Source organism: Oncorhynchus masou, chromosome 1, assembly GCF_036934945.1.
Source record: "Oncorhynchus masou masou isolate Uvic2021 chromosome 1, UVic_Omas_1.1, whole genome shotgun sequence".
NCBI lineage: Eukaryota > Metazoa > Chordata > Actinopteri > Salmoniformes > Salmonidae > Oncorhynchus > Oncorhynchus masou.
The window spans coordinates 27,938,923-27,954,040 of record NC_088212.1 but is presented as its reverse complement, the minus strand read 5'-3'; the positions used below and the strand labels follow the sequence as shown (position 1 = coordinate 27,954,040).

Below are 15,118 nucleotides of genomic sequence, written 5' to 3'. Positions count from 1 at the left end.
GAGTAACTCATTGGGTACGTTTGTTTTGTTCTGAGGGGATGCATGAGGTTTCTCTGTGACTGCTCTGTTTATTTTAAAACTGCTTGGCTGTTGCCTGCTAAAAGCATGAGTTTTCCACTGCTTTACAATACACATTTTTGGGGAAAAAAAGAGTTCATTGAGAGACTGAATAAAAGGAGGGGGTGGGGAAAGATGGGTAACTTAGTACCCTGAAAACCAGGCTTCAGTCACCAGGCAACCAAAAGATCACGTTTCAAAGCCCGACAAGGAGTTGTAAGAAGTAGAAAGAAAAAGAGAGGGGCGGAGTGTGAGATAGAGAGACGTGTGTTTGGAAGGAGGTGGGGGGAGGCACTTCATAAAGTGTCTTCCGCTTTCCACAGTTTCCCTCTCTTCCATATGCTCCTCCATGATAAACAAAAGCAGGTGATACATTTCAAAACAAATCTTCAGATTCCGATGGAATCTGGTGACATTTTGACATTGATAAGAGCTTCTCTCTTGTGTTGGTATTGGTACCAAACTGCCTTTAACCTTTTTTATCTATTCTCTTCATCACTCTCCGTAACAACAGGAAATCTAAATATGGTAAATCTTTCTCAACTAGAATCTTGCTCTGCTTGTCAAAATTGAATCATGTGTTTGTACTTCCCTATCCCAAGGTCTCTGGCTTCTCTTTAAATTACATTCTCTGTTTGCCAGTTATGTCATTCCATATATTCCATTAAGCAGACCAAAAAGTCCTAAACCCTTTGGGGAATTTAAGTAATGTGTAATTGATTATTTAATACTAACTCACCGAAAAATTTATGGGACAGTATAGTTGATGTCCTGAAAACCCATGAGGTTTGACTTTGCCTGTGGCCTTTTGTGACACTGGATGCCTGTGTCCTCTGCTTGGTAAGCCCACTGCCTGCATGTGCTGACTCTGCTAGTCTGGTTGTATGTTCTGACCCCGGGGGCTCTCTGTCTCTCTCTGTGCCCAGGCCGTGTGTCTCTGACCCGGGGGGCCTCGCTGCTGGTGGAGGGGCTGAGCCTGGAGGACGAGGGCTGGTTTGAGTGTCGCATCCTGCTCCTGGACTGCACCACAGACGAGTTCCGCAACGGCACCTGGACCTTCCTCTCCATCACAGGTGCAGCTCAGTGGGTCTCTGTGGCAGTCAGAGGAACTGGACCTACAGGACAAGTCATCCTCTAACTGCTCACAACCGTCAGTGTTTTCCCTTTAGAATATTCTCAACATCTTCAGCATGTCCCTCTCCTGTTTATCTTCATATGGATTTTTTTTTCAGTGTATAAGTTGTTGTTGCAAAATGCTCAGTGTTTTACACAAGTGCTCACGACATGTCTCATCTCGTCTCGTCACAGGGGACGTAGACACAGTGCACATGACCTCACCAGGATAGTGGAGGCTAAAGGGAAAACAATGTTTTGTGTTCAAGTGTTTCTCTTGTCCTGCATCCTTCTCTCCTCCTACTGTCACTCTCTCCTTCTCTCCTTTTCCTATTCTGTTTTCCCATTCACACACATATCAAAACACATGCCACTCCAATTTACTATCTACCTCTCATCCTCTCTTTCTTTCCATTTGTCCATCTTGTCTTATTTTCTTCCTCCCTTATGCATCAAATAGGATATCATCAGGGCAAGTATTGTGTTACATCCATGTAACGTACCTGGTTACTCAACATGTTTGGGTGATCAGAGGCCACTACGAGCTTACAGATAGAGCAGTAACATAATTCATAGTTTCCCAATAGTTAACTAATTGTTACACAATAGTTAATTAACTAGCTAGATAATTGTGTTACATTTGTTTAAAGATCATCTAACTTTCCCCCTACAGCCCCACCTGTATTTATCAAGACTCCACCTACCTTTGTGGAAGTCCTGCTAGGGGACTCCCTGACCCTCAGCTGTGGTGCCCATGGTAACCCTCGACCAACTGTTATCTGGCATAAAGATGAGACCCCAATTGAGAATGGTGAAAACATGGTGGTATGTAGAAAAGCTTCTGTTTGCTGTTGTTGGATGAAGTTGTTGGTCATGATTCAAAGCATCTGCAATCTCTTTCTCTCTCCCTCCCTCTCTCACAGGTGCTCAATGGCACCTTATCTTTGGCCCCCGTCACCAGAGAGACATCAGGAATGTATAAATGTCATGTGTCCAACACGGAGGGGAATCTGACCCATACTACCCAGCTGCAGGTCAAAGGTCAGTCTGACTATCTTCAAACCATCTGGGAGAGGCAGGCTTCTCATAAGCCCAATCAGCTCAGTTCGCTCACCTTAAGGGTCTCCAATGTATTAACCCCTAAAGGTTCATACATTAGTCCTTAAACCTTAGGTTTGGTCTAGAAGACAAACTATTTTGTTTACTAACCAATTAGTTTACGGAGTGGCTGCGGATAGGTCTTTTCTGGACCCCTCTTCCCGTCAGCTGAAGGTCCTAAAGCTTCTGCGCATGTATGGGATTCCCTACTTTACTCATAGTCTCTGCTCTACTCCTAGAGAACAGGCTACTCTGATGAATGGTGGTTGTTTAATAAAGTCAGATCAAAGCTGAATCAATGTTCCTAACATTAGGAACACAAGGATTCAGTACCCCTGTCTTTCTCAACACTGTATGTCTCTCATTGGAGAGGAGGCTGGAGAAAGGGAGAAAGAGCCTACACTGACCACACAAAGCATACTGTCTCCACCTAGTGTGCTTGCCTTTACCCTACACTTACATTTTTGCTACATAATTTCTGCAACTCCAAGATCTCAGGCTATAAGCAAGTACATACACTGAGTGTACAAAACATTAGGAATACCTTCCTAACATTGAGTTTGCACCCCCTTTTGCCCTCAGAACAGCCTCAATTCGTATAATTATGTATATATATATATATATAATTATACGAATATATATATATTCATTATAATTTATATATATATTTTGCTATTTAGGAATGTCTTGTTCAATGTGTTTCTATGGGCTATAGTGGTAAAGGCCAAATTCAATATTTTATCAAATAATTTATACATATTTAGTTTGATACCCAAAGGTGTCCTAAAATTCAAAATCAAATAGCTAAATTATCCATGGCAGGACCTTCTTAAAACAATTCCATATGTCAGCTTACAATTTTTCACCTGTAAAACTTGACCACAAAAATATGTGCTTAAATTAGAGGTAAAGAAACACGTGCACAGAACGTGATTCCGATCTTCAGCACTGGGCCACGTTCAGTAGCCAAATGTTGTTGAACATTGCAGATAGGAATGCCATGAATAGAGCCTACGTGATTCCTTGTTCAACATGTCAGAGAGGCATGTTTCCTCTACGACACATATTTCTCTCTGAACATTACAAAACATTGCGTCCTGCTGAATGCGTGCCTGGGGAAAAGGGTTCTTGGGGGCTGGGATAGGGTGGTTACCTACGGATCCGCAGCCTCTGCCTTTAGTTTAACAGAAAGCCAACTTAAAGCACATATGTTTTCTGGGAAAATAGTCTGGGTAGCCATTTGATTAGCTGTTTAGGAGTCTTATGGCTTGAGCGTAGAAGCTATTTATGAGCCTCTTGGACCGAGACTTGGTGCTTCGATACCTGATTTCCTGTTTGCTATCTTGGTAGATAGTGTGGTCTAAAGCTTATCATGAGATACTCTACCTCAGGCGAGCAAAACCGCAAGACTTTCTTAGATATCGTACACCAGCTGTTGTTTACATAAATGCATAGGCTCTCATCCCATGTCTTACCAGAGGCTGCGTTTCTGTCCTGCCGATAGAGTGTATAACCCGCCAGCTGTATGTTCTTAATGTCATCGTTCAGTCACGACTTGGTGAAACATAAGATATTATAGTTTTTAATGTCCCGTTGGTAGAATAAACGTGCTTTCAGTTCGTCGCATTTATTTTCCAGCGATTGAACGTTAGCTAGCAGGACGGAAGGCAAGGGAAGATTAGCCACTCGTCGCCTGATCCTCACAAGCACCCTGATCTCTTTCCGCGAAATCTGCGTTTTCTTCTCCAGCAAATAACGGGGATCTGGGCCTGGTCGGGTGTCTGTATTAAATCCCTCCCGTTCGACTCATTGAAGAACAACTCTTCTTCCAGTTTGAGGTGAGCAATCGCTGTTCTGATGTCCAGAAGCTCTTTTCGGTCATAAGAGATGGTAGCAGCAACATTATGTACAAAACAAGTTACGAACAACGCGAATAAACAAACAAAATAGCATGGTTAGTTAAGAGCCAATAAGCCTTCCCCTCCGGGGCCATTTTACTATCAGGGCCCGTATCCCCAAAGCATCTCAGAGTAGGAGTGCTGATCTAGGATCTGTCAATATTAACTTATTCATTATAATCTAAAAGTGTCAGGACCCGGTTACGAACCTGGGTCTCCGGAGTGAGAAACAGTCACTTAACCAACTGAGCCACGAATAGTCAGCAGAACCCAGAAGATGAGGCAGACACAGCAGTACTTAAGACGGTGTATTTAATAAAGTAAAAAGGAGAAGTCCTTAAATACAAAAATGGCAAATCCAAAAGGTGGTAGGAATAGCACAAAAAAGCCTCAAGAGATACTCAAAAACAAAAACAGAATTCCACAAGAGCATCCACCGGAATCGACAAGAATACACAGAACACTAGGGCTGGGTGCTAACATACAAACACAGAGCACAGAACTGAGGGAAACTAAGGGTTTAAATACAATCAGGGGAAACAAGGCACAGGTGCAAATAATAATGGGGAACAAGGGAAAAAACATAAGGTCAAAAAGCACAATGGGGGCATCTAGTGACCAAAACCCGGAACAACCCTGGCCAAATCCTGACAAAAAGGCTAAACCGATCCTAGATCAGCACTTTTACTCTGAGATGCTTTGTGGATACAGGCCCAGAGCTACTGTGACACTTCCATCTAGTGGTGTATGGTCTATAAATGCACTGTTCTTGTCACATCAAATCCTCAGCTGTTATTTGTGTCCGCATACCTGTATCATTAAGGTTTATCAGTATGACTCACTTGTTTTACAACCAGAGAAAAGCACATGTATGCAGTAACTTAAATTCTCCCAACTTCAAAATAGGTCCTCCACTCATCATCATCGCCCCAAAGGACACCACCCTCAACATATCCCAGGATGCAGTTCTGCAGTGCCAAGCTGAGGCCTATCCCTCCAACCTCACCTATGAGTGGTGGAAACAGGGACAGAATGTCTACCAAATCGAGTGAGTTGACTTTGACACATTGTAAACACACAAACTACATTAGAAACACAAACTTCAACACAAACACACACAGAAACACAAACTACAGTAGAAACACAAACTACAACACAAACGCACAGAAACACAAACTACAGTAGAAACACAAACTACAGAAGATACTGGGATCAGTGGCGGTCAGTGCAGTTTAAGATGACGGAGGACAAGCTTTTTTATTTTCATAAGCAAGGCCTTATTTTATTACAGCATATTGGATAACATTCATATTCCATTCACCCACTTTAATGTGACAGCGATAGGTTTAGGCTACTACAGTACATTATACTCAAATTTCCCTATATCCATCATGAGGTTGCTTCAACCTATCCTATGAATGAAAGTTTACAATGTAGGTGCACACAGGTCGAGACATTTTCTTTTAGGTGACAGACACATGGACAGACAGCGACACATTCAATACTTCATTGCACAATCTTGCCTGCATCTAGCTGATCTAGGGTGGAATCATTAGTCCAACAGTTGCAAACAAGAGTTTCTATTGGACAAATTCTGGTATGTTTATCCCTGTTTCATTCCGTTTGCTTCCGTCTAAGAAACGTTATTCAAGAGAATCGACGGAATGAATACACACCTGATCACGTGTAAACACAATTCACTTTCACAGCAGCCATGTTGAATTCCTTCTCGCATCTATGCTTTCTCCTCATCTCACCTTTTCCATTCCCTTGTGGACTTCAATGCACAACACATCAGCTGTATGTGACCAGGCAAAAAATAATAATCCAAGCCAAACCATATCATAACCGCTACGCACAGCCTACATTGTTGTCACCATATAAGCTAAAGCAACATCATCATCAACATAGCTAATAGAACTAATGCGTTAGTAAACCCTCTACAATCATGCAGTAACCTTACAGTGTATAGTCAGTAAGCAATTTAGCACTTACACCACTTTATTTTAAGAATGTGAAATGTCAGAATAATAGTAGAGAGAATGATGTATTTCAGCTTTTATTTCTTTCATCACATTCCCAATGGGTCAGAAGTTTACATACACTCAATTAGTATTTGGCAGCATTGCCCTTTAAATTTTTTAACTTGGGTCAAATGTTTCTGGTAGCCTTCCACAAGCTTCCCACAATAAGTTGGGTGAATTTTGGCCCATTCCTCCTGACAGAGCTGGTGTAACTGAGTCAGGTTTGTAGGCCTCCTTTTTCAGTTCTGCCCACAAATGTTCAATAGGATTGGGGTCAGGGCTTTGTGATGGCCACTCCAATACATTGACGTTGTTGTTCTTAAGCCATTTTGCCACAACTTTGGAAGCATGCTTGGGGTCATTGTCCATTTGGAAGACCCATTTGCGACCAAGCTTTAACTTCCTGACTGATCTTGAGATGTTGTTTCAATATATCCACATAATTTTCCTGCCTCATGAAGCCATCTATTTTCTGAAGTGCTCCAGTCCCTCCTGCAACATAGCACCCCCAAAACATGATGCTGCCACCCCCATGCTTCACAGTTGGGATGGTGTTCTTCAGCTTGCAAGCATCCCCTTTTTCCTCCAAACATAACGATGGTCATTATGGCCAAACAGTTCTATTTTTGTTTCATCAGACCAGAGGACATTTCTTGAAAAAATACTATCTTTGTCCCCATGTGCAGTTGCAAACCGTAGTCTGGCTTTTTTATGGCGGTTTTGGAGCAGTGGCTTCTTTCTTGCTAAGCGGCATTTCAGGTTATGTCGATATAGGACTGGTTCCTCCAGCATCTTCACAAGGTCTTTTGCTGTTGTTCTGGGATTGATTTGCACTTTTCGCACCAAAGTATGTTCATCTCTAGGAGACAGAACATGTCTCCTTCCTGAGTGGTATGACAGCTGTGTGGTCCCATGGTGTTTATACTTGCGTACTATTGTTTGTACAGATGAACATGGTACCTTCAGGCATTTGGAAATTGCTCCCAAGGATGAACTGGACTTGTTGAGGTATACAATTTTTCTTTCTGAGGTTCTGTCTGATTTCTTTTGATTTTCACATGATGTCAAACAAAGAGGCACTGAGTTTGAAGGTCGGCCTTGAAATACATCCACAGGTACACCTCCAATTGACTCAAATGATGTCAATTAGCATATCAGAAGCTTCTAAAGCCATGACATAATTTTCTGGAATTTTCCAAGCTGTTTAAAGGCACAGTCAACACTTAGAGTATGTAAACTTCTGACCCACTGGAATTGTGATACAGTGAATTAAAAGTGAAATAATCTGTCTGTAAATAATTGTTGGAAAAATGACTTGTGTCATGCACAAAGTAGATGTCGTAACCGACTTGCCAAAACTATAGTTTGTTGTCAAGAAATTTGTGGAGTGGTTGAAAGACAAGTTTTAATGACCTAAGTGTATGTACACTTCTGACTTCAACTGTAGCTGCATTTGCTAGCTAAGTAAGTGAAACTGAAAGTAACAAAAAAATGAAATCTGTCTCTCTATCTCTTTCTTGCTTCTTTATTTTTGGAATAAATTAATTTGTTCAAAACTGTTCAACTATTGTCTTTCTCTCTCTTTGATTAAACTAATCACCACATTTTATGCACTGCAGTGCTAGCTCGCTGTAGCTAAAGCTTTCTGTACTAGATTCATTTTCTGATCCTTTGATTGGGTGGACAATATGCCAGTTCATGCTGCAAGAACTCTGATAGGATGGAGGATGTCCTCCACAATATATAATTACTGTGTATGTCTATGGAATGGGGTGAGAACCATGAGCCTCCTAGGTTTTGTATTGAAGTCAATGTACCCAGAGGAGGACAGAAGCTAGCTGTCCTCCGACTACACCATGGTGGTCACTACTGTAACGATGTGCGCTCAGAGTTGGGAAACAAGTTCAGGGAGTGAGTGTTGTAATAAATAAACACAACATAATACAAAACATGAACAATGCACAGCCATAAAACTGAAACAGAAACAATTATGCCTGGGGAAGGAACCAATGGGAGTGACATATATAGGGCAGGTAATCAAGGAGATGATGGAGTCCAGGTGAGTGTCATATTGCAACCTCAGAAAAACGTTTCACCTGCACTTGCTTCCGACTCACCGTCTCATTATTACAGCTACCCTACAGAGTGCTGTTGAGGCTACTGTAAACCTTCATTGAAAAACAGTGTATTTTAATAAAGTATTTAATGACATTTGAATATATTTAGTATAGCTTTATCTAAAACGGATGGTCCTCCTCTTTCTTCTCTGAGGAGCCTCCACTGACTGGGATATGTGAGAAGCATACTGTCTTATGATGTGTATCTATGTTTCCAAGCCCATTGCATTGATTCTATGTAATCTCACAAAGTTTTTGCCTCTACAATACAAGTTAATTTGATTGTTAGTGAGTCAATTATATACCAGTAGTAGCATTGTGACCACAGGTAATTCTTAGACAATGGAGCATATTGCAACCTAGAAGACACTCAAGGCCAGGTTGTGATGTGTGTGTGTTTTGTTCTCAGCTATCTCAAGACCCGTGTGAAGATCTTAGTGGACGGCACACTCCTCATCCCTAGTCTTGTCCCAGAGGACACTGGGATTTACACCTGTACACCAACCAATGGGCTGATGACCCCACCCTCTGCCTCAGCACACCTCAAAGTCAAACGTAAGAATTGTGGTTGACTATGGCTACTGTATGCATGTCTTGATTTCCTGGCTTGTGTGTTATATTCCATCTCTGGTAGAGTGACTTACTGTATATATATTTCCTTTGTCTCTCTTAGACCCTGCTCGGGTGGGCCGGATGCCCAGGGAGACGTATCTACCTACGGGCATGAGGGGAGTCATCTTCTGCCCAGTCCAGGCTGAGCCCCCCATGCTCTTTGTCAACTGGACCAAAGATGGGAACAATTTAAACCTTGACAATGTAGGTATTCACACTGGGAAACATGAATCCTAATACATAGAATATATGTCATTGATCAATGTTGTATTTCATGTTTGTTTTCTCCTTCTGTCTATGTCTGCTCAGGTCCCTGGCTGGAAGGTGAACTCTGAGGGCTCAGTGTTTATAGCCACAGCCAATGACGATGCAGTGGGAATGTACACCTGTACTGCCTATAACAGCTATGGAACCATGGGCCAGTCTGAACCAACTAAGGTTATCCTGCAGGTAAGGCTGGTCTCCAGGCCTATGTTCCCTGGTCATAGAAAACCCTACTGCCTGTGGGTCTGGGATGGACTTAAAACTGTCTTTCCCTCCGCAGGATCCGCCCTCATTCTCTGTGTCCCCTCGTGCTGAGTACCTGCAGGAGGTGGGCCGGGAGCTAGTCATCCCATGTGAGGCAGATGGAGACCCCTCTCCCAATATCACCTGGAGCAAGGTGAGGTGTCCCTAATAGACACAGCTGATGGAACCCCAGAGAGCATAGCCCTCTCTCTCTGTCTGTTTACGCTCATCTCTGTTGTTGCTCTCTCAACTCATAGGTTGGTCCCACTCCTCGCTCCACATACACTGTGCTGTCCAATGGCTCCCTCCTCCTGAAACCTCTCAGGAAAGACCACCAGGGGGGCTGGGAGTGTCTTGCCACCAACCGCGTGGCCACTGTCAACACTGGCACTGTGGTCTTGGTTCTGGGTGAGTTGACCTCTGCATGCAATAACATGGCAAGACATGCCATTCTGTAGTACATTGTTAAACAGGGTATACCGTTCCACTGGTGTATGCCAAATTGCCCTCCTCATCTTCCCCCCCAGGCACCAGCCCTCATGCTGCCTCATTCGTGTCAGTAAGCACCGGGATGAACCAAGCCAATGTGTCCTGGGAACCTGGATTTGATGGAGGATACACACAGAAGTTTACTATCTGGTTAGTAACTAATCTCAATGTTTATTCCAATGACACTGGCCATTCTCTTCTTTGTTATGGTTCTTAAATCTGAGTCCCTCCCTCTTGGCCCCAGGGTTAAGCAGGCTTCCAGAGGGAAACATGAGTGGGCATCTCTCCCAGTGCCCACGTCCAAGTCCCACCTTTTGGTGACAGGGCTGCTGGCTGGCACCAGCTACCAGTTCAGTGTCCTGCCTCAGAACAAACTGGGCTCTGGGCCCTTCAGTGAAATCACCTCTGTCAGGACGCAGGGTCAGTACAAGTTTTAACTGACAAAGCACTCTTTCATTTATCTGTATTGGACACTGATCTACATTTTGTTGTATGTACAAGTCTGATCTTATCCTGTCTCTCCTCCACAGCCCTACCAACAGATCCACCGACAGTGGTCACCACTCTACCAACTATCGACCCTCCCTCGTTACTGTCAGCCAATCAGACGGTGCTTGGGATTGTTCTACAGTGGTATGCTCCTGAGTCTCAGGCCACATCCCTCACTGGGTATGTCCTCCAGGCTCGGAGGAACAGAGGCCAATGGGTCATTCTCAACAGCGCTGTGAAGGCCAACCAGAGTGAACTACTCGTACAAGGATTACTGAGGGTGAGAGACAATTATAATTTTGGACCTTGGCAAAATGAATGAAGACACTAACTATTAGATAAATGAGGTGCAATGAAAAGTACTTTAAAGTACATTAACTGTAATCTTAAGATGATGACTTCCAAGCTTGAATGTGTTTTCAGATACAGTGCCTTGCAAAAGTATTCACCCCCCGTCGCGTTTTTCCTATTTTGTTTCATTACAACCTGTAATGTAAATTGATTTTATTTGGATTTCATGTAATGGACATACACAGTACAGATCAGGGTTAGGTTATAAAAAATATCAGAAACTTTGAACATCCCACGGAGCACCATTAAATCCATTATTAAAAAATGGAAAGAATATGGCACCACAATAAACCTGCCAAGAGAGGGCCACGCACCAAAACTCACGGACCAGGCAAGGAGGGCATTAATCAGATAGGCAACAAAGAGATCAAAGATAACCCTGAAGGAGCTGCAAAGCTCCACAGCGGAGATTGGAGTATCTGTCCGTAGAACCACTTTAATCATCTGTCCGTAGAACCACTTTAAGCTGTACACTCCACAGAGCTGGGCATTATGGAAGAGTGGCCAGAAAAAAGTAATTGCTTAAAGAAAAAAATAAGCAAACACATTTGGTGTGGGAGACTCCCCAAACATATGGAAGAAGGTATTCTGGTCAGATGAGACCAAAATTGAGCTCTTTGGCCATCAAGGGAAATGCTATGTCGGGCACAAACCCAACACCTCTCATCACCCTGAGAACACCATCCCCACAGTGAAGCATGGTGGTGGCAGCATCATGCTGTGGGGATGTTTTTAATCGGCAGGGACTGGGAAACTGGTCAGAATTAAAGGAATACCGGGAATTTCTTGAGGGAAACCTGTTTCAGTCTTACAGAGATTTGAGACTGGGGCGGAGGTTCACCTTCCTGCAGGACAATGACCCTAAGCAACCTGCTAAAGCAATACTCAAATGGTTTAAGGGGAAACGTTTAAATGTCTTGGAATTTCCTAGTCATTGCCCAGATCTCAATCCAATCTGTGGTATGACTTGCTGTACAACAGCGGAACCCATCCAACTTTTAATTCCAGGTTGTAAGGCAATAATATTGGAAAAGTACCAAAGAGGATGAATACTTTTGCAAGCCACTGTATGTTGCCCAGAATTGTGTTGATTGAACACGTGTCCTTCTCCCCTCTCAGGACTGCATTTATGATCTGAGATTGGTGTCTCGCAGTAACAAGCTACTGAGTGAGCCCAGTGAGTCTGTCAATGTGAACACCACAGGTTAGTATCATTACTGTACAGCCAGATCTGATCAACTGTATGATAGAAACACTGGTTATGTTATAAAGCTAAGACTATCATGACACAAGGCAAGACCCAAATGTAGACACAGGAGGCAGGTGGTTGGAGTCTTACAATATTTAGTAATCCAATAGGGCAAGGCAAGAGAATGGTCATGGACAGGCAAAAGGGTCAAAACCAGAGTCCAAAAGGTACCAAAGGGCAGGCAGAATCAAGGTCAGGGCAGGCAAGATGATCAGGCAAGATGATCAGGCAAGATGATCAGGCAGGGGTCAAAACCGGGAAGACTATCAAAAAGAGAATCGCACAAGGAGAACGGGAAAAACATGCTGGTTGACTTGACTAACATACAAGACGAACTGGCACAGAGAGACAGGAAACACAGGGATAAATACACTGGGGAAAATAAGAGAAACCTAAGGGGGTGGAGACGATCACAGGAACAGGTGAAACAGATCAGGGCGTGACAAAGACTAAACAGCCCTAAACATTATGTAACAGTTATATTAATTGTGCTTGGTGATAGTCATGACTCTTGACAGTTGTCATTATGTTGATACATGTATTACGCTGATTGTTAGCCAAAAGCATGGCTGTCTCTACGGTGTTGTTAGTACATTACTAACACACTGTGCCTGGTGTGGTTGCAGGCATGGAGATGTACCCTGTCTGGCCAGGCTTCCTGGAGTTTGTCCCTGAGCCCTTATTGGCTGGTGTGTTGGGTGGAGTGTGCTTCCTGTTCCTGGCAATCATCCTCTCCTTGGTGACAGTCTGTGTTATGAGTCACAGAAGAGCCCATCAGCGCAGGAAGAGGAGAGATGGTAAAGACTGTTTTATCCTAACATTTCCCTGATACTAAAAGAGAAAGAATTTCAAGCGTTCTATCCATTGAAGTGTTTTCTGAGAGGTTCTTTAAATGGGCAATTTGCAGTTGAAACAATAACAAAGGAATGGAAATCTGAAAGATGGGCCTGGAGAAATGTTACCACTCATAGAAATAGCTATTGGTGCAATGTACTGACCATCCAAGATATCAAAATGATAGTTTTAAGCATATTGTCAGGGTTTCCCATGTTAACAAACATTGGAGTAAAACAAGCTTTTATTTTGGATTCTGATTGAGTTGAGCTGAGCTCATGAGGCATACATGTACAGTACCAGTCAAAAGTTTGGACATACCTACTCATTCAAGGGTTTTTCTTAATTTGTACTTGTTTCTACATTATAGAATAATAGTGAAGACATCAAACCTATGAAATAACACATATGGAATCATGTAGAAACCAAAAAAAGTGTTAAACAAATCAAAATATATTTTAGATTTAGATTCTTCAAAGTACATGTTTTGATGATAACTTTACACACGCTTGGCATTCTCTCAACCAGCTTCACCTGGAATGCTTTCACAACAGTCTTGAAGGAGTTCCCACATATGCTGAGCACTTGTTGCCTGCTTTTCCTTCACTCTGCGGTTCAACTCATCCAAAACCATCTCAATTGGGTTGAGGTCAGGTGATTGTGGAGGCCAGGTGATCTGATGAGGCATTTCATCACTCTCCTTCTTGTTCAAATAGCCCTTATACAGCCTGGAGGTGTGTTGGGTCATTGTCCTGTTGAAAAACAAATGATAGTCCCACTAAGCACAAACAAGAAGGGATGGCGTATTGCTGCAGAATGCTGTAGTAGTCATGCTGGTTAAGTGTGCCTTGAATTCTAAATAAATCACAGACAGTGTCACCAGCAAAGCACCCCCACACCATCACACCTCCTCCATGCTCTATGGTGGGAACCACACATTCAGAGATCATCCGTTCACCTACTCTGCGTCTCACAAAGACACGGTGGTTGGAACCAAAAATATCACATTTCGACTCATCAGACCAAAGGACAGATTTCCACTGGTCTAATGTCCATTGCTGGTGTTTCTTGGACCAAACAAGACATTTCTTCTTATTGGTGTCCTTTAGTAGTGGTTTCTTTTCAGCAATTCAACCATGAAGGCCTGATTCACCCACTCTCCGCTGAACAGTTGATGTTGAGATGTGTCTGTTACTTGAACTCTGTGAAGCATTCATTTGGGCTTCAATTTCTGAGGCTGGTAACTCTAATGAACTTATCCTCTGCAGCACAGGGAACTCTGGGTCTTCCTTTCCTGTGGCGGTCCTCATGAGTGCCAGTTCCATCTTCGTGCTTGATGGTTTTTGCGACTGCACTTGAAGAACCTTTCAAAGTTCTTGAAGTTTTACGTATTGGCTGACCTTCATGTCTTAAAGTAATGATGGAGTGTCATTTCTATTTTCTTATTTGAGCTGTTCTTGCCATAATATGGACTTGGCCTTTTACCAAATAGGGCTATCTTCTGTATACCATCCCTACCTTGTCACAATACAACTAATTGGCTCAAACACACTAAGGAAAGAAATTCCACAAATTAACTTTAAATAAGACACACCTGTTAATTGAATTGTATTCCAGTTGACTACCTTATGAAGCTGGTTGAAATAATGCCAAGAGTGTGCAAAGCTGTCATCAAGGCAAAGGGTGGCTACTTTGAAGAATCTCAAATATAACATATATTTTGATTTTTGTAACACTTTTTTGATTACTACATGATTCCATGTGTTATTTCATAGTTTTGATGTCTTCACTATTATTCTTCAATGTGGAAAATAGTAAAAAAAATAACCCTTTTATGAGTCGGTGTGTCCAAACTTTTGACTGGTACTGTGTATAAGTTATATTCTTCAAGAATCAATGTGTATATATAATTAATTTATGTCCAAAAACAGATGTAGCAACTAAACTATTTTCAAAGCCTATTAAGCTGGATTTCCAAAGCCTTGAGAGCTGGTCCAAAGCCTGGTTCCTTTTCATGTAATTGCATGTTAATCTATTTCAGTTGACAGCATTGGTGTGGGAGACTTATATGTGCCATTGTTTGACCTTTTCTCCCTTTCCAGATCTCCCCTCTGCTTTCCAGAAGAGTCCTTCTCCAGAGTAAGTGCCCATCCATACCAGCATATTTCCCTCGTTGCATTGGCTGTATTCTAATCAACCCATTTTCCATTCTTATGTGCCCTTTTTTAAGAATCATTGCATATTAATGTGTGTTTATCTGCTTCTCATAACAATAAGCAT

The 15,118-nt window shown here is 42.5% G+C and overlaps 1 protein-coding gene across 2 annotated transcripts in view; it reads left to right on the top strand.

The window, feature by feature from the left end:
- LOC135541036 (protein turtle homolog A-like) overlaps positions 1-15,118 on the top strand; it is a 47,230-nt gene that overhangs the window by 26,097 nt on the left and 6,015 nt on the right. For both annotated transcript variants that reach the window (XR_010455907.1, XM_064967176.1), the window contains exons 4-18: positions 984-1,130; positions 1,844-1,995; positions 2,094-2,211; positions 5,073-5,214; positions 8,717-8,862; positions 8,981-9,123; positions 9,229-9,369; positions 9,464-9,580; positions 9,684-9,834; positions 9,954-10,065; positions 10,160-10,335; positions 10,446-10,684; positions 11,875-11,959; positions 12,631-12,801; positions 14,941-14,977. Coding sequence is in view for 1 of the 2 variants with exons in the window: in XM_064967176.1 (XP_064823248.1) it covers positions 984-1,130; positions 1,844-1,995; positions 2,094-2,211; positions 5,073-5,214; positions 8,717-8,862; positions 8,981-9,123; positions 9,229-9,369; positions 9,464-9,580; positions 9,684-9,834; positions 9,954-10,065; positions 10,160-10,335; positions 10,446-10,684; positions 11,875-11,959; positions 12,631-12,801; positions 14,941-14,977 (2,077 nt within the window). In the remaining variant the exon portion in view is untranslated. The remainder of the gene's footprint in view (positions 1-983; positions 1,131-1,843; positions 1,996-2,093; positions 2,212-5,072; positions 5,215-8,716; positions 8,863-8,980; positions 9,124-9,228; positions 9,370-9,463; positions 9,581-9,683; positions 9,835-9,953; positions 10,066-10,159; positions 10,336-10,445; positions 10,685-11,874; positions 11,960-12,630; positions 12,802-14,940; positions 14,978-15,118) is intronic.